This window comes from Ceratotherium simum, chromosome 38 (genome assembly GCF_057802395.1).
Source record: "Ceratotherium simum simum isolate JZ-2026a chromosome 38, ASM5780239v1, whole genome shotgun sequence".
NCBI lineage: Eukaryota > Metazoa > Chordata > Mammalia > Perissodactyla > Rhinocerotidae > Ceratotherium > Ceratotherium simum.
The window spans coordinates 13,566,105-13,593,457 of NC_141937.1; the positions used below are offsets into that span (position 1 = coordinate 13,566,105).

General features: G+C 37.4%; 1 protein-coding gene across 1 annotated transcript in view; it reads right to left on the reverse strand.

Annotated features, from left to right (window-relative positions):
- Positions 1 to 224: 224 nt before the first annotated feature.
- Positions 225 to 27,353, reverse strand: part of OPRM1 (opioid receptor mu 1) — a 40,144-nt gene continuing 13,015 nt past the window's right edge. The window contains 4 exon segments of the mRNA XM_014795480.2: positions 225 to 371; positions 373 to 408; positions 2,113 to 2,633; positions 3,613 to 3,965. Coding sequence (XP_014650966.2) covers positions 225 to 371; positions 373 to 408; positions 2,113 to 2,633; positions 3,613 to 3,965 — 1,057 coding nt within the window.

Consider the following 27,353-nt stretch of genomic DNA (forward strand, 5'->3'; position numbering starts at 1 on the left):
ATGTGTTTCTGCTGTTATCTGACACTGATGCTGCTTCATAGAGGCAGCAATGAAGATAAGCCCTAATTGGATGTATTTTTAAAGCAAACCTTTTAGTTACTTAGAGCAGAGCTTCCCCAATTAGCTTCCTTTCTCCTCTCTCTGGCTGTGCAAGAACCACACTAATGTGAAAATGCTGGATTCGGAAGGGAGTCAAGGGCAGTGTCGGGACGACTGAAGGATGATCAGAATGAACTCAGGAGAAATGCTCCATTGGACAGGCTGGGAGCTGTATTTCCAGGAGAGCAAGGCAAGCGACGGATGCTGAGAGGATCAGACGTGACAAGAGGCCCCAGCAGTGGTCCAGGGTACACTACCAACAACCTCGCCCTAAAGTGGCTGAAAGGAGAGGGAAGGAATACGTAGGCACTGAAGGACAAAGAATCAACACTTTATAATGGCCATCAGTGTGCCCCAACGGAAATATATTGCTCCAATGCAAAATATTTTAACCTTAGTTTAGGGCCGCCAGTTTTAAATTGCACTCTTTAATACATTATCCTCAGTTTGGAGAAAATCTATTTAAATCCCTTCCCTCTTTAAGTTACTGGCAAGATTTTGATAGAGGTTGAGTAGGAAAGCTGCTTAGTAAAAGGAGCAGGTTTAGAGGTCTTAATGTGGAAAAGAAATAGAGAAAAGAAGCAAAGTAGAAAAACATTACTTTCTGGCTTTTATTTCTGAAATGGAATTAGAAGTGAGACATAATAAGTTAATCATTTCCCTTTGGTTGGAAGTAGGTCTGCCATCATTACCTCATGCTCTCTAGGGGGTGTGAGTTCCTGTGTTCATTTTAGCATTATTTGATAGTGGGGGTATGAGGATTAATGCCCCCTTCGGCAGATCCGTCTAGGCTGTATTACATTAGTCCTGTGGTCATTTAGAAGGGGTGAGCCTGGGCTGGGTTGGGTGGTGGTAGTGGGGGTAAGAGGAGACAGCGAGGTGGGGTTTGGTGAAGAGAAAGCAGAGAGGAAGCAGCTGCACTCCACTGAGCCAGGCTTTCCTTTTGGCTCCTTGACCTGACGTCCTACTCATTTTTACAGAGGCATCTGCCCCCACAGACCTGCCCCCTGACCCTAGGAACTTCATCTAAGGTTCTGACTTAAGGATTTATTTCATAGGAAGTTAGGAATTGAGTTCTGTGTTATAAAATTACACAGGCTGTGATTTTGGGGTGCAGGCACCATTATGTGAAAATTTGCTTACCTAAATTAATATTAACAATTAAGTGGAATGTTTGATTTACTTTATAGGTTGGATTCCATGTTTCACAAACCAGTGACTTAACCAGGTAATATTAACTTAGAGATGGATTTTTCTCTTTTCTCTTTTGTGATTTCTCACGTGATAATAATACTGTGTGTAAATCTTGAATCTTCCCCCATGTGTGCAGGCCCCCATCTGTACTCCTCTGTGCAAATGAGTATATCTTCCAACAAACAGTCACTCCTCACGATATTAACCCCGACTGGTATGATGAGTGTTACAAAATTAATTTAGTTCTAACGATTAAGTAATATGTTTGACGTTTGCTCTAGAGTTCAGGTATAAAAATTTACAAACCAATGACTTAACAAAATGTAGGCCAGCCATTTATTTTCTCTTTTCTCCTTTGCTGTGACACTGATTTGCTGGGAACATCTTGTACCCATCACCACTGTGGACAAAGTGGCTTTTGGAAAGTGGCAGGGATATTGGAGAGACATGCATGAAACACATAACATTGCTGAGGAAATGAGGAGAATTCTAGGTCAGGACCACTTCCAAAATGTGCCAGAGTCATTAATTTTGCAGAGAAGACAAGGCTCTGAAAATAGCGATTTTTAGCAGCTTTACAAGTTCTAGTTGGCGTATCTAAATGAATAGGTACAAAAATATAGAGCTCAGTTTATATAATGAAGCTCTTCTCCAACACAATGATCACAATTTGCTCCCCTCCTCTCTCCATCCTCATGCTGAACCTCAATCCCTTAGATATGGAACTCCTTCTAATGGATTAAAATCTTGGATTGGAACAAAGTTCTATAGTTTTTATGTTATCCACAGTAGATATACCCAATTCTAGAAGCTGCATACCTGATGGTTAGTCCTATCCACTGTATTGGCCGTGGAGGGGTGGTCTCTAGTGTTCTGACGAATTCGAGTGGAGTTTTGCTGCTCAATGGTGGAGGAAGTTGGGATACAGAACTCTCTGAAGCATCGTTTGAAGTTTTCATCCAGAAATGCATAAAGGACTGGGTTCAGGCAGCTGTTTGTGTAACCTAGAGCAATGCAGAAGTGCCAAGAAACGGTCTGGAAAGTAGTTTCTGGGATTGTAACCAAGGCTTTAATGATGACATAAATGTGAATGGGAGTCCAGCAGACAATGAACACAGCCACAACCACCAGCACCATCCTGGTGATTCTTCTCAGGTTTCTGTCCTTTTCTTTGGAGCCAGAGAGCATACGGACACTCTTGAGGCGTAAGATCATCAGCCCATAACACACCGTAATGATGAGCACAGGCATGATGAAGGCAAAGATGAAAACACAGATTTTCAGAAGGTTTTCCCAGTACCAGGTTGGGTGAGAGAAGGTTAGTGTACAATCTATTGAACCTAGAAGAAAAGCATTATAAGGAAAAATTAGCAGCAACATTTAATTAAGTCATTGGGTATTAATATTGCCATTTTCCTTTAACGAATAGTCTTGACCAGAGCTAACTTAAGGCCACTACTACACAAGCCAGTAAGGAAAGATTTAAAGAAATTGTTGGAGAAACACAGCTCTTTTGTTGATTTTCAGGCAGAGTTGTTTTTAGTTTTTTTTCCCCTAAATATCTCATTTCATTGTCCACTTTGATCACATTAAGCTCTCATTCAGTCAACAATTATGGACCTATTATTGTGAGCTAGATCCTCTATGGGACTATTTTATGTTAAAGAATATAATCGCTGTCCAAAGTCTGTAGAAAGTTCCAGCTAATGGATGTTTTCACTCCACCTTTTTTTTTTTTTTGTGAGGAAGATTGGCCCTCAGCTAACATCTGTGCCAATCTTCCTCTATTTTGTATGTGGAACACCACCACAGCATGACTTGATGAGTGGTATGTAGGTCCACGCCTGGGATCCAAACCCGTGAAACCTGGGCTGCTGAAGCAGAGTACACAAACTCAATCACTATGCCACTGGGCCGGCCCCATTCACTCCACTTTTTGATAGGTGGTTCATCATCCCGATGTGAAGTCTAAAAAGATAAATTTGTCGTGTAGGCAGCCAGCTGAAATTTTAAAACAAGCCTCCTCTTCTTTGGGTTTAAGTTCTAATTACTCTTGGAACTCTTATTTCCCTATCATTTTGATAAAGTAAATGCAGAAAAATTGGGAACCAATAGATTATATTCTCTATAAAATGTTTAGTGGGCTTAAAATTATAAGGAAAATTCCTATTTCAAAATATTTAAAGGCATTTTGCTGGAATCATTAAAATTGCAATTTGTCTAAGACATTGGACCACTCCATAAATTCTACCTGGCTCATGACTTCCCCAACGTATTGATCTATAAACTCTCCTCCCTCAGGCCTGCAACATTACTCACCATGCCTGTATTTTGTTGTTGCCATGAACATTACGGGCAGACCAATGGCTGAAGAGAGGATCCAGTTGCAGACATTGACAATTTTGGCATTGCGGGGAGTACGGAAATCCAGGGCCTTGACAGGGTGGCATACTGCAATGTAGCGATCAACACTCATGGTACAGAGGGTGAATATGCTGGTGAACATATTATAGTAATCTATAGAGATCACAATCTTGCAGAGGATGGTTCCAAATGGCCATGTTCCCATTAGGTAATTGACACTCTGGAATGGCAGCGTGCTGGTCGCTAAGGCATCTGCCAGAGCAAGGTTGAAAATATAGATGTTGGTGGCAGTCTTCATTTTGGTGTATCTGGGAGATGAAGCAATAGCAGTGGCAGAGTCAGAAAAAGACATTAATGTGAAACACAGGTAAGCTTCCAATAATAAAACAAAAAAAATGCAAGGATTAGTGGAAAGCATTTGACGTTAAGTATGGAAGAACTCTTTTCTAGTACAATATTGGCTATTTATAACCATGTACCTATGGACTAAATACATAATTTATCTACCTATCAGTTTTCTTATCTGTAAAATAGTTATAATAATAGCTGCCATACTGATTTATTGTTTTTTTTTTGTTTTGTTTTTTTAATGTGCCAGGAACTGTGATAGGTGTAATAGACACAGGGAACTCTCAGTCAAGCACCGAGACACTGGATAATAATTCACTTTAATTCTAAATACATAAGAGAAAAATTTCAGATATGTAGTTGGAATTATGGAACAACATAACAGTGCAAGAGTGTATATATATATATGATTGTATATACATATATACGTATACACATACACAAGCTATTATGGGCACATAGAGATGAGGCAAAGGAAATAGAAGAGGTAAGATAAGTAAAGAAGGAAGGCATCCTAGAAGTGCAGATGCACAAGTTTAATCTGACAATTGGTAGGAGTATGTCAGTCCAGGCAGAGAGAGAACCCAAAGGCCTAGAGTTGAAATGGCATCATGTGTGCATTTGGCTCTACTAAAGGGTAAAATCCCACCAGGGCATGACAATGAATCTGATCAAGGATGAATCAGTTCATGGAGGGGCTTGTATGCCATGGTAAGAACATTAGACTTTCTCCAATCTGTGACAGGGAAGTTAGGTTGTTTTGTTTTTATTATATAATAGCTTCATTGAGGCATATAATTAAAGTGTACAGTTTGGTAAGTTTTGACATGCACACTCTTATGAAACCATTACCATAATCAAGATCAGGGATTGGCAAACTATGGCCTGCAGAGTCAGTGGGGCTGCTGCCTGTTTCTGTAGGTAGTTTTATTGGAACAAACTCATAATTACTTCTTATCTATGGCTGTTTTGATGACGCAATGACAGAATTGAGTAGTTGCTACAGAGACCCTATGGCTTGCAAAGCCTAAAATATTTACTATCTGGCCCTTTCCAGCAAAAAATGCCAACTCTTGATCAAGATAATGAACATATCAATCACCCCCCCGAAGTTTCCTTGGGTAGCTCTGTAATCTTTCCATCTTGCCCCTCTCTGCGTTGACCTTCACCCCCACGCTTCCCTAGGCAATCACTGATCTTATCTGCTTTCTGTCATTATAAATCAGTTTGCATTTTCTAGAATTTTATGTTAATAGAATCACTCAGTATATATCCTTTTTTTCTAGTTTCTTTCACTCAGCATAATTATTTTGAGATTCATCTGTGTTGTTGCATGTATCAATAATTCATTCTTTTTTATTGCTGAGTGTTATTCCATTATATGGATATGCCATAACTTCTTTATCCATTCATCTATTAATGAGAATTGAGTTGCCTCTAGTTTGGAGATATTACCAATTAGCTGTTATGAACATTCATATTACTGGTCTTTGCACGGACATATGTTTTTCTTTTTCTTGTGTATCTAGGCATGTTATATGTCTTCAAAGCTGCAGAAAGTAGAACTACCAAGTAAAAGAAGTAAACAGGTACACTGATGACACTAACAAATTATATCTGATGGTAGAAGAGCATCTTGCAGATATATTGTCAAATTGTCTGATATATTTGATGTTCCACATCTATACATCCTAATTTTAGGAAGAATACCTCGGTTTCACTCTGTGGAACCACTCTTTTCCAACTGTCAGTTCATGTGCTTTCAACGGGATCCATTACTAGTTCAGGCGTCAAGATGTGAAGCAGTTGGAGCCACAGAGAATGTTCGGCATTGGTCTCACGTTTAGACTAGAGACAATAATATTTTGGGGGGAGCTTCTGGGAAAAGAGAATGTTATTTTTCCCACAGACCCCAAACCTGAGAGGATGTAAGGTATGTTGCTGGAAGAGCTTGTCTGAAAATGGACCCAACCCGGAGGATATGAATTTCAGAGAATGAGAAGGAAACTTATACCTGACACCAGATCTTTTCTGGACTTTTTTTTACATGGTGCAATCAATTCTCTTTAAACCTCAGCTTGTGTTTATTGTTTTTCAGTCACGTGAAGTTAAGAGTCTAACTCGTTTAGCCCAGGATGGCTGCTGGTTGGAGGAGATAGTATTATAGACTCATCTATTTAGAGCCTTAATTCAGTGTTCCAGAGAAGTTTGTTTGGTTTCAATAAGCGCCAGGAAGCTGAAGTTATAAGGGAGGATTTCATGAACCTCCTCAGGGTCAACAGGCTCAAATTGTTTCTTGAGCTCTAAAATTCTGATGCCCGATCTAGTCTGCTATAATTTGCAGAAGTTGCATTATATGCAGAAAAGCTCGCCATTTTCAGATTTGGGGGCTTTTGACTTGCCTTATTGGTTTTACTTCCTTAAAGGACTTTAAAGGGAAAAGGTAGAGAAAGCCGTTTCACTTGAGGAGATAAACCAATTTAATATTAGTGAGGACTCTAAATATGGCAAACATAAAAATATAATTTAGACAGGATCCTCCAAAGTACAAAAACTGAGAAATAAAAACAAAATTAAAATTGTGATTTTTAAGACTTTAGAATTGCTGACCTTGATGCTCAAGAAGTTTTTAAAATTTTTGAAGCTGTTTATAAGCAGAAATTTCTCCCCCAAAGCAGAGGAAAAAAAAAACCTTGCTAGCTACACCATTGATTATAGACCTGCATGATCTAAACCCGACTGTATTAGTCACTTTCCCACCCAGCAGACCCTACATTTCACATCTTATCTTTAATAGGGTGTTTTATGTAAAACAATCGAGTTCTTTACTGTCAGTTTTATGACTCATCATACCTCTAACCTTTTCTTCAGGCTCATCTTAGCACTAGGTACCTATTAACATATGTCTATTTCAGTTTAGAAAAATCATTTTCTCCCCCAGAATGAGATGTTTGTGAAACAAAATTAGGTTAGGGTCCTACATCATGAAAAGAAAAGTTAACATTTATTTATAAAAGCTATTTCACATTTTACGGGAACAATGCTGTTTAATTTTTCTCAATTTATTCAAAGAGCCTTACTCTAAAGATAGCCAGGATTCTTATCCCAGTTACTCACACTTTGAATCACAGCAACATATAAAAGAGGGTGAAGCAATTTCCTAAACATGTGAAAGAGAATTATACAAGACTAAAGGTTTGGGAATTCCAATTGCCTCCAGTATATCTCCAAAAGCTTTAATCTAAAGGGACAGTCTGATCAGAAAAGGGCTCATGCAGGCCAGCAAACACGGGCTTTTCATTCTTTTCTGTTCTGATGTGGGGGTACCAACGTTGCCCCAGAAAAGTTTACAAGAAGGATCAGAGTTGCACTACAAGTTGTAGGAGGGTACAAACCAGAGTTAGCAAAAATGTCAAAGAAGGGAACTGAAGGAGGGATTTATCTTTGCAGTTCAGTTTACCTGAATGGGTCTGAGTAGAACTCCTGGATATTAACACACAATTCTTTTTCCATCCCTTGTACCGATTACCTCTTACTGTGCCATAAATGAGTTTAGTAGCAAAGTGGGCAAAGTGAAATGGGAGGGATGTGGAGCATCGTTAGAGGGTCTCACCTACGCTCACAGGGCCTTCCTGATGTTCATTGGTCCCACTGTGCCCACTGAATTGGGGCTTTTCCTCCAGGCAGTGGCCCAAGCTATTTTTTCTTTCTAATTATCCCATTGAAATTTTCCTAGTGTATATTTCTTTAAATTTGTTCTAGGTGATTGAAGAGCTTATTTGTTATATGAATCCAAATAAATTACCATGCAATTATTATTTTTTTAAATTTTTTCTTCTCAAGACATTCAATGCTTGACCCATCAGAGTGACTTGATGGGGCTTCCAGATGCTGTGTTGGGGAAGAGGCATTATGGAGCACATTTCATTGGCAGCTCATCTATTCTCCTTATACACCCTTCGTTTGCAAATGCCTTCCTTTTTTTGTGGTTATAAAATAATTCCTATTCATCTTTGGACCCATTCTTCATGTCATTTCCCCAACTATTTACTACTTACCAAAACATCATGGATTTTGACCAACTTGTGATAAATAAAGCCAGACTGAATAAATTACTCTTGCTTTGCAAACCTTTTGCTGTTGTTGTTTCACTTTGTTTTTGAGTTAGTCTTGAATTGTGATGACCCTGTCTCCATCCAGAAATAAAACTCACCAGGGAAGCTTGAAGAGAGGAAGAACCTATTCTAGAATCCAGCTCGTCAGTTTTGTGCCACATCATGCAGTTCACACCTCCTTTTCAGGAGCTCACAACAGAGTCAATGGAAGGTACAGAAGAATTTCACGTCTTTTTGGGCTTATTTTCTGCCCTTTGATGTTTTTTTACCAAATGGAGTTTTTCTCCTTTTTCTCCCTTTTGCTAATATCAGCGAAGAAGAAAGATATCTAATCCAGTAGTGATTTAATGAGCCCCTTTTATTTGTTCAGCACTGTGCTTGGAAAGATACCTTTCTAGCATCTGCTATGACTTTTGTGTCCACTTACCCTCACATAAAGAAATCCACATTTTTAATGGAGAAAAAAACTCCCTAGAATGTCATCTTTTAATAGCAATGGTTTATTAGATAAATTCAATGAAATAAAGGTACTTATACATTTCAGGTTATTATTTAGATGAAGAAAGTGGTTGTATGAGTCCATAACTGAATTTCTCTTTTATTATCCACTCCATTCTGATATCTCAGGCAAGTACATGTGTGTATGTAAGTTTGTGTGTATGTGTGTGAGAGAGAGAACGAGACAGACAGGCAGACAGAGAGAGAGAGAGAGAGAGACAGAGAGAGATCGAAAACAACAAAAACCAAAATCAAAACGAGTGATATACTCTCCTTAGGTATTAACACAGAAAGAGGCCATATATTAATTTTTTAGTTTCTGTTATGTTTTCCACTAGCTTAGTGAAGGAGGGAACAGGGGATTTCTCACTTTGCTATAAAACGTTTTTAAAACATTTCGTTGACATTTGTTTCAAAGTGGTTTTATGTGGTTAATGACCAAATTTCCAATGAGCTTATATTAGCAAAAGGAGAGAGTAGTAACCTCAGACCTCTGAGCCCCAGACAGGAAAGTGACAGGGGCTTGCTAGTTTGTCTCAAAAGAGAAGACAGAAACTTACAGGAAATTAAGCAAAGAGGCCCTTCTTCCAGAGGTCAATTGTCTCTCTCTGTCTGCGTGACTAGAGTGTAACGACCATCAGAATCTTTCTGGTTGAGTGTTACTCTCTCTTTGTCCACACCCATTTCATTTTTTTGTTCTCTATATTCCTATTTTCTTCCTCCTCCATGTCTCATTAATGACAATTCATGAGAAAAATATCTTTCAGATGGAACAAGTGAAAAACCTGCTCTGTTGAAGCATAGAATGCACATTATAAATAGAAAATGTGAAATGAATAACTGATCGTACTTTTTATCTTTGCGTTTGGTGCTAAGAAAAATCAGAGTAAAATGTGTGGCTCCTCTTAATAATTGCATAGAATTCTAATGGCGTATGAATCTAATCCATTTCTATTGTGTGGACTCTTCTGCTAATCTCGTTATTTCATTCTCTTTTGGCTTCCTACTTGCCTCTTTTCATCTTTATTTCGCTTATTTTATTGTATGCATTTTTGTAAGGCTCTTCAAATCCTCTTTTTGAAGTTGGAAACTGAGGTGGAGAATGAGGGGAGAACACGGCCACACATCAATGCTCACTCCTCTGGGCAAAAGAAAGAAAATGAAAGGAAAGACTCCTCCATGGTGGCCAAGAGACTCCTTAACCATATTGTGCTTTTTGGATGTGCTTATTTCCTGCTTTATTTGATTTCTGAAAATTTTACTTTAGGACATGAATAGCATTTATCTCATCAGAAGTTTATATGAAAAAAAATCATGTTTTGCTTCCTTGATTCCTATATTCTATGATAAACAATATTTATGCATTATAGAAAAATATTACTATACTAAATCCTCTGATGTATAAAAACCATTATAATTGGATGAAATATTCTTGTCTGTGACTTCAGATTTTTATTTGTAGATATATAGATTATTTATCTCTTTAGACCAAGTAACTTCAAAAACAGCATTGGAACATTTACTTCAGGAGCTAGAGGTTTTTGCTTCAAAGATAACAATGTTTTGCTTTTATTCTAAAGGTCTGGTTTTTAGAATTTAGAAATATCTTTGCTTTCAAATTTGGGAATTCTAAGAGAAAAGAAAATTTCTTCTATTTTAGAATCTGAGAGTTTTGTACATAAAAAAATAATCAAGTGTGCATTACCACTAACATCAAATGATGGAATACCCCTAGGTATTTCTTTAATACTGAAGGAATAAAAAGAAGACGGCTTCAAAATATAATAAAACAATTCTACCAATATCAATATTAGAAAATTGCTTTTTACAGAAGCTCAAGCAGATGTTGTAGATTATACATTTTTAGAGGGCCTAGACTGTGAGTAAAATGATTATCTATTGTACTCTGTGCAACAAATATAAGGCTTCATTTATACTTTTAGTGTTGATGTTGGGCATGTAATCACTCAATATAAGTAAAATATGAAAGAAAGTATGAACAAAAAAGTTAAAGGAAATAAAAAATAATTAAATTATACATTCAGCATGGAACCCAGCACAAAATGGGCCCCAGTAAATGCTTGTTGAAGGGAACTGAACACAGGAAGAAGGGTTTGGGTTATTTTATTTTTTGTGTGTGACAAGATGAAACAAACTTTTTTAAGAGAACCAGCAGCTTTTGAAGTAAAAGTGAACAGGGAATATTCCCTTTTGCTTTGTCAATTCATTGTCAAATTAAAAAGAACATTGGTCATAGAAGGTCATGGGATGATGAGAAGTAAGGTCTGAAAGGGGCTTTCAAGACCACATTGTTTGATCACCTTGTTTTATGGTGAAAGAACCTGAGGCACAGAGAGAGGTACAGTGTTTTAAACTTTTTCTCCCATTTTTCTAGGCTTCATTTAAAACTAAAATGTGTCTTCTGTGAGCCGTGTGTATTTCTGGATGTGCGTTGCTGATATACTTGGCCCACTATCTAGCTAAAATAAGGGAGGCATGCAAAGCCTTTTTATCTTCTTTTCAAAGATGGCCATCCTGGGAGCTTCTTGGAAATTTTGAGACATTTTCTTATTCTATTGAATGTTGTAACAGAATCATATTTTTTAAAGGCGAGCTGAGTTTTTCCATTTTCTTTGTTTTACTCTCTCACAATCCATCATCTAAACCTATCAGTTCTGTGGAGTTGACTCACAACCTCTCTCTCAAGTTACTTGACTTCCTTTTGGACATCCACACCAGCTACTGGCTTCTCAAATGCAACACTTCTCCAAGTGTGCTTATTCTCTCATCGACCACCACCACCACTACCACCATAATCAATAATAGCAAAATAATCAGTAACATTGTTTAAGAAAATATAACAAATGGAGATCTGGGATAATTAGGAAGAAAGATCCTAAGATAATTAGGATCTTTCCTAAGAGAGTTAATTATTTTTTTAGAAATATGGAGTAAAGGAGGAAGGGTATCATATGACTCCCAAACTCTAGCATGGAAGAATGGACAGATGGTAATATCATTATCTAACAGAGAAAGAAGAGAGGAAAAGCAGATCTGGTACTGATAAAGGGTTCAATTTTGAGTGCATTATGTTGTGGGACAAAAGAGAAATATCCATTAAGCAGCTGAATCTGCTTGCAGTTCAGCTGGAGCAATTCATTTACAAGCCATCAGCCTCTAGAAGGTAATTCCAATCATGCAAGTGGGTAAGATTGCCTCGTGGGATGATGCAAAATGTGAAGAATGTTGAAAGCAGAGAAGGACAAAATTCCAGAAAAGGACAGAAAAGAAGGGAGGAAAAGAAAAAGTAAGAGAAGAAAAGAGGGGAAGAGAGACTATATGAATGTGTCATACAAGATGCATCAGAATGTGAGTGGGAGAGAAATGAGGTTTAAAATGTCAGAGCCAGAAGCTAGTCTGTGGAAAAGTCTTCTAATCACCAGACATACATTTTTATAAACGGGGGATTTCATTTTTATCAATATCCAATCAAAATAGTTATTTTCTATTATGACTATATTTGATTATAGAGTGTAAAGTTCAATTATTCATGGACCATACCTCTCGATGGCAATTGTTTGAAATAGAATTCTGAATTCATCAGAATTCTTGCTTTTGAAAGATAAGTTTGTAGGAGTATTACAGCCATGAGTATGTCCATATGTGAAATCATGTATTTTATGTATCCTAATATATTAGATCACATCTTACTTATATGATACATATTTTCCTGATAAATCTTACACCTCATATGAGACAGAAATTTCCCCAAATTTGACAATCTTAAAAATATACATGAAAATTCCAGTACCAATTTGTCAAACTGAAAAAAAATTTTTAAAGTATCAATAAAAATAAATACATTTGATCAATTATACTAGAGGAAGAATTAAATTATTTTTCTACTTTCCCATAAAAGATGATAATGCAAAATTGTCAAATAATGAGGCAATCAAAACGTATACAGCCTAAAATTTAGAGAAAAATTGCAGAGGTATGGCAGGGAGTTAACTAATAAAAAATTATTTTTCTAAACCTTGTGATGTTGTAGTATTTGTCAGCTTTTAAAACTTTGTATTTTTCATGATTTTTCAATCTAATTATTTGCTTCAATTTCTAATTTTTATTTGCAATTTTGTATCATTTTCTTAAATAATGCTCCAAAGTGTCTGAGCTTTGAACCCCACCCCACATATTCTGAACCCATCCCTGGCCATATCTCAGCTCCCACTCACAGGGCTCTTCCTGAGAGTCAGCCTCATGATCTCTCTTGTTTCTGCCCTGGGATTTCTACTACAAGTTAACTAGAGGGCTCACTTACTACGTGTAGTAAGGGTGCCTCTGGATGACACAATAATTCTCAACTCCAATAATCTCCTACACCCTATTTTTGGGTCTCCTCCATATAGTACAAGACCATCTCAGTTCCTCTTTCTGTCTAGCTCTGCCTTGCCACCATTTCTACTCCATTGTAATGATCCAATGGCACCATGGGATACTCTGTGAGGCATCTCATTGCAGAATTCCAGCCAGGTGTGAGGTCAAAGCTCTTATTATTTTGTATTCGCAACCATATTTTTTTCTTTATACCCCCATAAACAGTTTCCCGCTGGAGTGAGGAAGTGAGGTGGCTAAGTGGTAAGGCAGGGTCCCACATTAAGCGGTAAACTTTCTGTTCTCTTTTTCCTATCCTTCCAATGGCCTTCCTCCAGCCCAGAAAGTTCTCTTTTCTCTCCATGTGGCAGGAAAATCACTATTTCCACTAGCTTTTCTTCTAACCTATAGTTAATGGTATGAACTGTATTCTCACAGTCCTTTAGTCTGAGCCTTTCATAATCAAGCCCACTATTTTGGAATTCATTCAAAACATTTCCCTTTTCTTCATCTACTTAGTCTTGCATTTGAAAGCTAAGGCTTTCAAAACCCTATAACGGAACGTATAGCAGAGACTTTTATTTTTTCATCCCCTCTGGGTTCTTTCATAGCCTCCTTTTCCTTGGGACAATAAAGCTCGGTCCCATAGACTCATTTTAAAGATAAAAAAGCTGTAAAAGATAAAAAGGAATTACTGAATGGAAATATACACATTGGATAGTGTTTTAGTTTATTGTTTTGCCAAATGTCTATTAGATACCTGGTGAAGAAATTGAATAAGCAGTTGGAATATGGAGTCTAGAGGAGAAGACAGGGCTGGAGGTGTGAATTTGGGAATAGTTAACATATGTAGAGTATAAAGCATGGCGCAGTGGAAGAACACTTAAGGAGAACATGTGTGTAGGGAAGAGGAAAGGACCCAAGTTAAATCCCTAATAAATGTAGAAGAGTAAGGAATAGCCAAAGAATTAAAGAAGAAACCCAGAGTCAGGGTTAAGGAAACCAGGAAAGGAAAAATTATCAGGAAGTCTATAGTGGTCTAATTCATTCAATGTTCCAGAGAGATTGAGTAAAATGGAGACAGAGATATATGTCCATTGCCTTTAGCAAAATACACATTATCAATGGTCTTGACAAGTGCCTGGAGTGGTGAGGTTGGAAGATAAATAGATGAGTTAAAAAGTAAATGGGGAGTGAAGGAGGTGGATGATGTAGACAAGTGTTGAGATATTTTACTATGAAGAGAAACAGAGGGAATGTGAGTTCAAGAAATAGTTTTTTAAAAAGTGGATCTGATATATTAGAGAATGTACGTGTGTGCTGTTGAATCCATTGTAGCAATGGAAAGTTGATGAAACAGGGGGGATATAAATAGAGGATACTTCTGCTAGCAGTATCCTTGAAAAACTGAAAGGAGATGGAATTCCCAGCACATGTGCAGTGGACGGTCACTTCTTAGACTGTTACTAGCAACAAGACTAAAAATATAAGTACAGATAGAGAAAAGCTTTGCAGACTGGTTGAAGACTCTTCTGTTTCCTTATATTTTTTCAAAGTCCCTCTCTTGACCTCATTTTCCATTTTGTGATTTCCATTTCTGTTTTTCGTTTTAGCAAAGTTTCTAGAAAGAATCCGTATTCATTGTCGTTAATTCTGTTGTGTAGACACACACAAAATATTTGTTGAAAGAATAAATAAAGTAAAAGCCTGGGGCATCAGCTAGAGAAGGTAGTAGAGTCGGGAATATGGGACGTCTAACAGAAAGGAGAGCAGGAAAGTAAATTTAGTAAAGAAACATTTGCTTGGCAGTGTTGAGTGCTCATTTGAGATTTGTAGTTTACAAAACAAGTGGTTAGGTTGATGGATTGGAGAGCTCAGTTCTGCAGGAGGTACCAGATTCAGAGTGTGGAGAATTAAGAGGTGCTGGTCTGAAAGGAGTGGGGGTTCTTTACGGGGAGATTTTGGAGTTATTGATAATGACTATATTTGGGTGTGACTACGGAAGGTGGGGCTAAAATTTAGCTAGAGTAAAATGCCGCTGGTGAGCCCAATTCGAACACTATCTCTTCATGATGTCTGTTGATCCTTCCCACGGGTGTGATCTCTAGACTCTTCTCATAATGACTATAGTCACCTACAGAATCTTGAAAGCCAAAAACTGTGGTTGTTATTCTCAGGATTTCAAATTTGGTTCTTTATTTAACAAATGCTTACGTGTCAGCTATTGCTCTGAATGCTTTACAAGAGTTAAATAATTAGTTAGGTATTATGATTATCTCAATTATACAGATGAGAAAACTAAGGCACAGATTGGTTAAGTAACTTGCGCTAAGGGCCGCTGACTAACAATTGTTGGAGCCAGGATTTGAGCCCAGGTTATTTGGGCCCTTAGCTGCCATGCTTTGCTTGTTAATAACCATGTCTTATTATTTCCTAATTGCTTCTTGTTGTTTCATGGCATGTTTCAAGCAATACTCTCTTTCACCTCTCTGAAGTTATTTATTTATTTATTTTTTGTGAGGAAGATCAGCCCTGAGCTAACATCCATGCTAATCCTCCTCTTTTTGCTGAGGAAGACCGGCCCTGAGCTAACACCTATTGCCAATCCTCCTCCTTTTTTTCCCCAAAGCCCCAGTAGATAGTTGTATGTCATAGTTGCACATCTGCTAGTTGCTGTATGTGGGACGTGGCCTCAGCATGGCTGGAGAAGCAGTGCGTCAGTGCGTGCCCGGGATCCGAACCTGGGCCGCCAGTAGCAGAGCGCGCGCACCTAACTGCTAAGCCACGGGGCCGGCCCTGAAGTTATTAAATATAACTTATATTAAAGTTCTTGTTCGATTACTTTATTTCTTTATTGGTGAGGAAGATTGTCCCTGAGCTAACATCTGTGCCAATCTTCCTCTTTTTTGTATATGGGATGCCGCCAGAACATGGCTTGATGAGTGGTGTGTAGGTCTGCCCCCAGGATCCAAACCCGTGAACCCCAGGCAGCCAAAGTGGAGCACGTGAACTTAACCACTATGCCACCAGGCCGGCCCCAGTCCTTGTATGATTGCTTTTTAAATTGTTTTCTCAAGTGTAACTTCTCTTTGTTATGTCTGCCCCCATCTCTTTTGTCGCGTAGTCACGTTTTAACAATGTGATAAATATTTATTTTGAGGTGAGCCTTGAAGTTAATATTCCTTAGTAGACTGTTCATTGCCTCTGCTGTGCAGCCTGACTGGGGACAGGAGTTGGAATCCTGAGCCTTGTGTACCATAAAATTTTCAAGAAGAATGGAGAATGGGATGGTTGAGGCAGACATAGTACACTGGTGGCTACCTTCTAATCCTCCAGAGCATTGCTGGTCTCCCAGGTACAACCTAGTATCTCTGCCCCAAACATTGCACCAGTTTTTAAACGGACATTGTTGTTTCTGTCTAGCCTGTAGACTGGAAAACACACAAGGGTCAACTAACATGGCTGCTACCACTGTGGAAATCCACCCCATCATGGAACCCTCCAGAGGGTGACCTCCACAACCTGAGGCTCATACTGTATATTCTCTGTCCCTAAATTAAAACTTGAAGGTTTTAATTTATCTGAAGTAACATAAACTCCTTTCTTCTGAATTCATATTTCATGAGTAAAGTCATCAATGACTTTAACCTATTGATCTCTCTCTGTTGTATCATTCACTCCTTTTAAAAGGAGGAGGAGTGACTTATCTAGTTTATATGTTTAGGATAAAGAATTGGATATGTATAGCTCTGCCCCTTCCCCTATCGCTTTCTGAGATTCAGCTGCTCAAAGGAAACACATGTTATATTCCACTATTCCAGGTTTTAAACTTCATTTTATTTTTTTTGCTGAGAAAGATTATCCCTGACCTAACATCTGTGCCAATCTTCCTCTATTTTATATGCGGCTCACCACCACAGTGTGGCTGACGAGTGGTGTAAGTCTGCGCCTGGGATCTGAACCCGCGAACCTGGGCCACCAAAGTGAAAGGTGCCGAACTTAAACACGATGCCATGGGGCCGGCCCCCAGGTTCTAAATTTTAAGGGGTCTTGTCCCCTTATGGAGAGGTCACCAACGGTCCAGGCCTGTGACTAGGTGGGTTAGAGTATTTCATTCTGGGATTAGAATTAGGAAGCCATTATTACTGCAAAACTAAGTCACCTCAGCAAAGTATTTATCAATAATAAAGCTGATATTTTTCTCCAGCTGCTGATTCATTTTGTATTATCTCTCAGCTGGTTCAAACATCAGCAGAGAAAGTAGGCGTGACATTTAATAGGGCCCTTTAAACATCCATTGCCTACCAAGAATTTCTCTGTCGTTTTCAAAAATTGATATATGGCTCTTCATTGATTAACTGCTTTAAGTTGTGTTCTTTAAAAAATAATTTCTAAAAGGCATTCTGAGTTTGGGGGCCAGGAGTAGAGTTTTGTGCCTGTTCTCAGTTAGCCAGCTTTGTATTTGCTTTAAACAAGTTTTTAGTTTGAGTATTTTATAAAGGCAAATCTTGTGCTATTGATGAACTTGAGAATAAATTTCAACCCTTTGCATGCTTGCATATGAAATCTCAGTGCTGTGTAACATATGTGTGGATTATATTAGTATTATCTCTTTTGTCTTTTAGTCTGTAAGCTTCTTGAGTGTAGGGACCATCTGTACTCTACCGCCTGCTTGCCTGAGCAATGTGATGAATTCTCCTGACCCTAAAGCCCACATCTATATAATCTCTTTAAATATGACATTCCTGTTCATCTCATATTCTTAAGGGATTCCCCTGTCCATGAGAATCTCCATGGGAATAAATCATACCTTCCCATCCCATGTCATCTTCTCCCCCCATTGATCCCTATTTAAATCCTTCCCCTACTGCCAGAGGAGAAGAGGTGACGGCATGTAACAGTGGTGAGGCTGAGTTACGGTGAGAAAGAAAAGAGCCCCTGACAGCTTTTAGGGAGCTAGGCTAGTTGTTAACAGCCAGGCTGTGGCATTCTTTGTGGAACATAATTCTATAGAATATCAACCTCAGATGAGGACTTTCCATGATGATGATGCAACAGGACAAAAATAAGTAGACTCTATAACCACGCCTGAACAGGGATAAAATGAAAATCACCCACAACCATAAAAATGTCAAACATCTCCCTCTCCTGGTTAACAGTAAGTGACCACTGCTTATTCAATGACAGCTCTAGCCCTACTCTGCTAATTCTGCCTTCTAGATAAAAAATCATTGATGCCTATGCATCAAATTACTCTTGCTTTGAGACACCACCCTATCTAGACAGACCTCTGCTTCCTTAAATTCTTTCCTAAGTCACCAAACATAAATTAAAATCCCTGTGGTGTTCTGTTCCTTGCTGCAGCAAGCTTAATGAGCCTAATTTTGGTTGGTTCTAGGTGTGTTCCTGGTGGTTTTTGGCTGGTGAGCACCCACGGTAGAGTGTAGTTGCATCAGGAGGTCGCCCCAGAAGCAGCAGGTCAACAGCAATTATCAACTGGAGGTAAGTATTAGGAATTTTCCAGTGATGTCCACAGATGGGTACAGGCCACTTTTAAGTGGGCATTGTAGCTACAACAGCTGCCCGCACCACTGAAATCTTGGCAAATGTATTCACCCAATGTCTATATGAAGCAGGCAGAACCCTTTCCAGGTGGAACTGGGGGCTACCACAGCTCGTATTGAATACCATCTCACATTCTCTCAGGGTTGCTCCCCTCTTTCAAAGCCCACCACTGACCACGCATTGCATCTTTAGCTGGATCCTCACCATTCACCATGTGGTAGGTTAACTCTCTTCACCTACTATGCATTTCATTCCTTCAAGTACTAGTTGAACATGGGTCTTTAGGTCTAGCAGTCATCATAGCAAAGACCTGTTTGCTCAATTGTAGTCAACTGGTTTATATTTATAGTGCTTATTTTGAATATCTTCTAGAGATATTTTGCATTTTAAAATGATTGTCTGATGTTCCTTTAATTAAAATCTTAAGTGTCAGGAGATTAAAGAACAAAAATCTTACCTTTTAAGGTCGGACCATTCCTGGTGATTCTCAAGTCATACCGTTTACTTAATCTTAATAGCAAGGCAAGCCGCATTAAAATGCTATGAACCCACAGAGCAGTGAGTAACTAAACCTATCTTGATTTTGTTAATTTTGTTCCAATTTGGCTTCTTAATCAAGTTAGGTATCAAACACTCCAGCATAGTCTAGTAGGAAGAACATTGGCTTTGGAATTAGAGTGCATAGGTCTGACCACTGTGTCTGGTGACGTTGGCCAAGTGGCTGAGCTTCAATTTCGACAACTGTAAAGAGGTGATTAATATTACCACTAAAAATCACCATTAAAACAAAGTAAATGACGATAGTGAAAGGTGCTATTTTTTGTGTTACAACTATAGCCAAATTGATTGAATGCTTATCTTGTGCCAAGCTTTGCTATAAGCAGTTTACTTGGATTTTCTTACTTAATCTTCATAACAGACATATGAGTTGCATATTATCACTTCTTTTGTAGATGAATAAACTGAGGTTCATGGAGGTTAAATAACTTGCTCAAGAAGAACAATGGCAGAGGCAAAATTTAAATCCATATCTGCTTGTTATAGTTTATGCTCTTCACTATTACATTGCAGTGCTTCAACATGCACCATGTAATATAAGCTATCTGTAGGATAAATAATTACTTTTATAAAATGCAGTAAGGTTTCCAAGCAGCTCTACATACATTTGTGTAAACTGATGCTCACAAAAATCCTATTAGTAGCTAAAACAACTGACTATTGTCGCTAATTTACAGAGAACTGACGTTTTGAAAAGTTGTCAAGGACAAAAATGTTTAACATCATACATTTGAAATACCTGATTTTTTGTTGCTATGCAAGCAAAATATCGGGATAATTTGGTGGGGTTTTTGTTTGTGGTTTTGTGTGTGTCCAGCCTGTAGATATAACCTTTACCAATGTGTACTAGCAGCACAACATGTTGGAGAGAATTATATATCAGAATACTGTGTAGGGAGTTGAAATAAGAATGTTCTCGTTGTTCCTCAGTTTTGCAACAGAGATTTAATTACGATCCATGAAGACTTAATTTCAAATTCCATTTGTCAAAACTGTTGAGCATTCCCTGTTTATCCCTTTTAATGTGTCACAGCACCTGCTGATGTCTAAATATTTTGGCATTCAATTAATTCCTGCAACAGTAGCTGTCCCAAATCCTTTATGACAAATTGAAGGAAAAATAAAGGTAATGCAATTATTTCCTGTACATGTTGGCTTATATAGAGTCATATATATATATGATGACTATTTTCCATCCAAGAATTATACAATCCTTTATAACTTTATTATACTGACCTGGGATTTTTCTAGGAAACAGAAAGCAGTTTAATGAGATTTTTTTTCCTAAGTATTTTCAGGCAGAGAGATTTTTTGGAAGGTATTTTCCTTCCCCTGTGGAGAATTCAATAGCACGTGTTAGGAGAAAATATGATTCATGAATAAACCAGTAATTTGGCAAAGCAAATAAGTCCCATTAGTTTTTATAATTTGAAATTTTAGTCTTACGGTGCAATAAGGGTTATTGAATCAATGTAGAGTTGTCTTTCAACTTGGAATAGACCCATTTGGCACTAACAACATTCTTAGTCACAAATTAATGTATGTAACTCTATTTTTAATAGGAAAACTCCAAATATGACCTTGATTCGTATTTTAGTAAAAAGCCCTCTAATACAAATTTTACTGCCTTTCAACATCATATAGTACTTTAGAAATTTTCTCCCCTTTTATTTTCATATTATTAATTGTGTTTTTCCTCATTATACCATTGCACATCTGTTTTTAAAAATCTGAAGGATATAAAAAGTAAAATACAAATCACCATAAGATGAACAGATAAAGACAAACTCTGATACCATTTTATGTTTAATACTTGAACTTTCTGATCAAAGTTATACATTTCACGTTTGTCCCAGCTTAAAAATTACATTGAACTTTATATATGAAATAGAACATCTTAAAAATTCTGGCTATGTTTTTAATTTTCATAGAATACATTTATATTTTCACAGTTACTTTTTTTTTAACCAGATAATCCCCTAAGTGTCAACATTAAGTCAAACAAGCATTTAACACCATTTTAATCTTTATTTTTGCCAATTACTATGCTAGGTGATGGTTCTCAACTGAGACATTCCCCTCTTGTTTTGAAGGGACCTTCAGTCTGGTGAGAGACCAGAACCAAGTGATTTCAAAAAAGCTATCTGTAGGATAAATATGCCTAATGTTAGATATTACGGCAAAGTAGGGGGTGATATGGCGATGTTGAAAAGAGAAACTAACCTATATTTGAGTGTCAGGAAAGTTCTAATTACTCAAAATTTGTTTCATCACATGAAAGTATTAAATTTGCTTCTCAGGGTTATATGCCTGGCTCACACTACCAAAACATTTTGTCTGATGGTGACAGGAAGGAGTTAGTAGATCATAAATAAGCCTATTTATTATCTGTTTTCCAGAAATAAAGGTAAATCTGGTTTTTCCAATTAGCCTACCATATATCCGTTTTTCAGAAACAAATATAAACATCTATAAAATATATTTAAATTGGCAAATTTTACTCTCCATTTTACTGATAGTGAGTAATTGTCACATTTTATTGCCAGTGTGTTTTCTGCTCTGTGAAGTAGGACTTCTTTTTTTGACCTAAATTTTGTACTTTTAGATGTCTGTAAAATGGTCGGTTCATAGTAGATTCCAGAAATTTCCTTGAGTCACCCAGTGTCACCTCCTGTGTGGTACATCACCAAGATGAATCTGGATTGCTTAGTTACACATTATCTCTTGATTTCTCTTTTCCCATTTCCTGGGGGAAGAACCTCAGTCTTATTGTTCTCCTGATGTTATGGCTAACATTATTAACAACATAATAAATATTATGCCTGGTAATCTCCCTGGATACCTCATGTTCTCCACTCTGCTTATAAAGCATAAAATGTGGAATGAACTGGAGTACAGTCTATGGGAAGAATTTGGCATGGGAGTCAAATAGGCTAGTTTTCCATACTTTTCATAAGTGACTCCATAAGCCACTTGAGAAGCAGAAAAGGAATTATAGGTAAGAGGCATGAGTGAGAAGAGAGGATTTTTAGTACTTTTGGCATCTGTTTTACTTTATTTAGGCTCTCTGGAGTAACACTGACATGCCTGGTTACTTTCACTTGGCAGTAATTCCAGCTAACTTGCTCCCAGCCTGTCCATCTGGTGTTTTGTTCATAGGGAGACAAGGGCAGGGAGTGGGATGCTTTTCTTTGAATTTAATTAGGAGGATGCATTAGCAAAATCTTTGAGCAAAAGTGTATCTTTCCTTCCAGATTGATTCTTCTTAGATTCTTCCAGAATTAATTCTTCTAGATTCATTTTTTCTCAATCACTCATAGCCCTTTGTACGTTTGGATTCCTTGGGAAAATGAAGTGGGAGAAGGAAAAGGCAGAGACTCCATGCATTCAGCTTCTCTTCTCCACGTGAATGTGAAAAATAACCCTGGAAAATATCTTTGCTCCCAAATTAAACAACAGCTACCCATTTTATAAGAATTTTATTTTTGAGAATTCCAAGTTTCTTTCAACCATTAACTCTCAGAGGAATAACGATCTAAAAGTTATTATTTTCACAAGCAAGAAATGGAACACTGAAACACAGAGGCTGAAATAAATACAGCATCAACATAACAGTATAATCAATTCAATTTACTGAAACATTTCCCCTACACTATGTCCTATGACCATTTGTTGCTCTGTTAAGTTCAGGGACACAAGAGTTAAAAAAAAAAAAAAAAAAAGACACAGACTTTTCCTCAAGGAGCTTACGTTCTCCAAATTGGAAATTTCCTTTTTTTTCAAAAATGTAAAAAGGGATTACTGATGTAAATGGAAATACGAAAATGGCATGGTGCTTGGCAGAATAACAGATCCAGAAAGACTAGCTGGACCTAGAGCTCTCAGCACTGAGCCTGGTATACTGGTTGTCTCCGGATCGGTTTGTTGGTATGAATTACTAGCATCCACCAGTCACAGCACAAAATTATGCTGTTGGCGATAAAGTATGACAGCACCTTTAGATCACAACTGACTTTTTATAATTAGAAGTTCCACAACTAATTAATGGATTCTATTTTTCCAGACTGAAAGGCAAACTCCATTAAAGACCTAGATCCAGTGAGCCCAGAGATATAAGTTCAATTCAAAATGTCACATTCTAATATCTAGGAAAAACTCCAGACGTAGGCCTGTAAGGAGACAAGTTTCCTGTTTCCCTCATTCCCATTGCAATGCCACAGCCTTTTCATAAAAGAAAAGTCATGAAAGGGTTGTCAATTAGGGAATATTCTGGGAAGTATGATGTAACAGCTAAGATAATAGGCCAATCAGCCATCCTTAGGAAGCCTCAACAACTGGCTTGAAAATCTCACCTTGACATAATTAGACATAACAGTTTTGAAAGACTTTAAGTTTCAGGGTCATATAGATCTTGTTTCAAATGTTAGCACTATAATTTATTAGCTGGACAAAGTTGGACTTATTACTCAAATTTTCTGAGTTGTATTTTCCTCATCTGTAAAACTTGGAAAATATTAGTACCTTCCTTAAATGGTTGGTATAAGAATGAATATTTAAAAAATAGTGGATTTAAGGATTGTTGGTATGGAGTCTGACGTAGTAACTTTCAATAAATGTTAGCTAAGATGATGGTGATGATGATGATGGTTATGCTTCTCATGGGTGTCAAATTTAATGAGGCAAATACTATTTTCCAACAAGACACATGTTAAAGGTTTATATTTATAAAAGTGCTACTTCTGTTTTGCCTGTATTGACATTGTTTTTAGCATGTTTTCTCATATGTGCCAAAGATAACTGATACATCCTTTCCTATGATTGCTCTGAAAACACAACTATTTTCCTTGACCAATTATCACCTCCAAAAATGTTTTGATTTGTTCAATTCCACATCTTCATCTATTTTAACTAGAATGTTGGGCAATCTATTATGTTTCAAATATCAATTTAACATCAAATAATGTGTGAACAAAATATCTCAGCTACATCAAAACATGGTTTCTATCACTGTACAACAGTTAGAGTAAATTTTTTAATAGAGTAGAGGACATATATCTTTATGTAAAATATGTTTTAAAAGGCAATTAAGGCAAGGGTTTGTAGACAGGCGTGTTAATTAATTCATTCATATGCCGTTATTTTGAATTTTTAAATTGTTGAGAAAATAATAGTCCTTTGTGGAAATTATCATCGGTGTGGTTTATGTGTTTTAATATATTCTTTGTGGCATTGACCCACGTACCAATATACCAATATCTTTTCTGAAAATGTGACCTATTTTTTTATTGGCAGGAAAATTATTCTTTGTTCAGAGCAATAATCCTTTTTCAAAAGATGGCTTCAGTTTCTCCTCTGATACTTATATCCCAAATTCCACAAAAAGGATTGCAATTTTAAAAAACAGAAGCTTCCAGACTGACTTCCAGTTTGAGTTTTCTGCTGCCTGTGTCCACACGACAGGGTATTCAGCAGTAGACTGGCCATCATTTCAGTACAGTGACACACTTACGAATGTGCTAGAGCAATGATTCTTGAGATTGTCTTCCCCTGAATCTCATTCATTCCAGATCCTACTATTTCACTGCATTATCCTTACAATTTGTAAAATGTTTACAATATTTGCTTTGAGAAATACTTGTAAATTATAGTATTAAGAATCCTTAAGAGAATTAAGGATTCTCTTTCATTGTTTTATGAAAATTAACCAAGGCCGTCTCCACTCGCTTTTCTCTCTCTTGTCTCTGAGACATGAATAATACCTTTAACACACTTTGGAAAGTTGAATGAAGACTTCAATCTGAATTTATCCCATTGCTGGGCTTGGTGATGCAGGAAGATGAACTACAGTAATTGTGATAAACCTTGGGAATAATGTTTGTCTGATAGTGCGGTTGAAGAACACTAGGTTAGTTATTATAGTCCTATCCTTGGTATTTATCAGCTGGTGAAATGGTTTAATTTTCTCCACTAGACTGCACTTTTGGGGAGAGGTAGGACTATATGTATTTTGCTCATTGGTGTATCTGCCGCTTCTAGGAGAGTGCTTTTCACATAGCATTCAACAAACACAGCAAATAAATAAATGAGCCTCAGTTTCATCTTCTTTAATATTAGTTTGGCTAACAATTTTTTCTCTGTCTATACTTAGAAAAACTTCATAAGAATCAAATTACTCAATACAATGAAAAAATTGAAGTCCTATAAAAATTTACGGCATTATCTTTATTCGTTAGATATATGTTTTGTTTATTTTACAAAGTTAAATAAGCTTCCTTTTGTCATCAGAAGGAAAGACCTTTGAAGGATCTCAATTAACTCTGTCTGCTTTTAATAGGACCTCTTATTTTAGTGGCCTTGGATTGCCACCATAATCAGAAACTCATATTTAATTTCATTCAACCCATGTGGTTTCCTTTTCAGAGTTGATGGGGGCTGAGTAAGTATGAAATTATAATGTCGCTAATAATTTCCCTTGTTCTTCTTGGCAGGCACAATCAGGTTCTGATGTTCAGGTTATACTGCCGGCAGCATTTTTCAATTAACATTTAATACTCCCCCACAAAATGCTCGAACTTTCCCTGGCATTGAACCCAGTGTTTCAGTGAAAAAATGCTCAGAAGCAAAGAAGGCCTTCTCTTTCATTAATTTCCTTGTTCTCCACACTTTCTGTACTTGGAATACTCTTAGCTCTCAGGGACACTGTAAGCCTCAAGGATGTTGTTTTCTTCCTTGCACTTGCTTTACTTATAGAGCCTATTACTCTGATTTAGGAATTTCACAGACATTGCTTTGCTAGTCCTGGAAAAATCCATTAGGAAGGTGTTAGGAATAAACAGACACACAGACTCACTGTATCATCATTTATGCTTCCTCCATGAAGAGCTCTAGCTTTTGGAGCAACGTTACTGTGATTAGCGAGTCAGACTCATAACAGAAACTAGGACCCTTCGCTACATGGTATTTTAAATGCCTAAATTTCCAAAGCTAGTGTTCAGAGAATGCTATTATAATAAGTTATTTCTCCTAATTCAAATAAACTACTCTGCTGGGTAAAAAGGAGTTTAATCATGTGCCATCAGCCTTTAAACTTAGATTCTGCTTGAGACACTTTGACTCTAACACCAATTTTTTTTTAAATGACCTTTTGTTTTTTCAAGGAAGCTGAAGTTTTTAAGTACCCAACGCCTTTTTTTTGAGGAAGATTGGCCCTGAGCTAACATCTGTTGCCCATCTTCCTCTTTTTCTTTTTTCTCCCCAAAGCTCCAGTATATAGGTGCATATCCTAGCTGTAGGTCCTTCTAATTCTTCTATGTGGAACACCACCACAGCATGGCTTGATGAGTGGTGAGTAGATCCGCACCCAGGATCCGAACCAGTGAACCCCGGGCCACTGAAGTGGAACACGTGAACTTAACGACTGTGTCACTGGGCCAGCCCCCTAACACCAATTTAAATGTGTAACATTTAAGAAAAAGTTGCTGTTTTTTTTCAAAAAATAATTCATTTGCCTCTTTTTTCTCCACTAGATTTATTGGACAATATAAAAAGACTTATCAATAGGGAGCCAAGTAAGTTTCAGTTATCTGTCCTTAGAATTCTCTTTACATCATCTTGGTTGCCCACAAGATGATTTTGGAATGATCTAGTGCATTGGGAAGGAGTTAACCGAAATGAAGAGAAGAATGACAACAGCGACACTCGTGCAACACCTTGCTTCGCCTCTGCAGAAATTGTGATTCCAAAAGGAAAAACTGCATTTCGAAATATTATAATGGATGACATATTTGACCTACGGGGAAGGCAAATACACTGGGTGAATGCTGAGATCCCACATGCTGATGGTGTGAGCCCAGTGGGAGGGAAGATAAATTCCCAGTGGGAGGGAAGCAAATAACAAAACTCTACTTTTTATATAGCACTTCTAGAATTTATAACACACTTCCAAATACGGAACTGTGTTATAAATTTGGTCCTTAAATTAATTTGGACCTAAAATCCTTGTGAGATTGAATATGATTATTATTCCTTTAGCAGAGGTTAACTAATGAGATTTGGGGAGGTTACGTGATTATGATAACTAGTAAGGAACAGGGCTTCAAACATGAGTCTTCTCGTTCCAAGTTTAGCACTCTATCCACTCCAATATACCTCCTATGAAGAGAGCCAACTGGTCAATTTTAGGGAAATTTTTGCACCGTCCTCAGCTTAAGCTTTTCAGGAGGTAATTTAATTTACTGC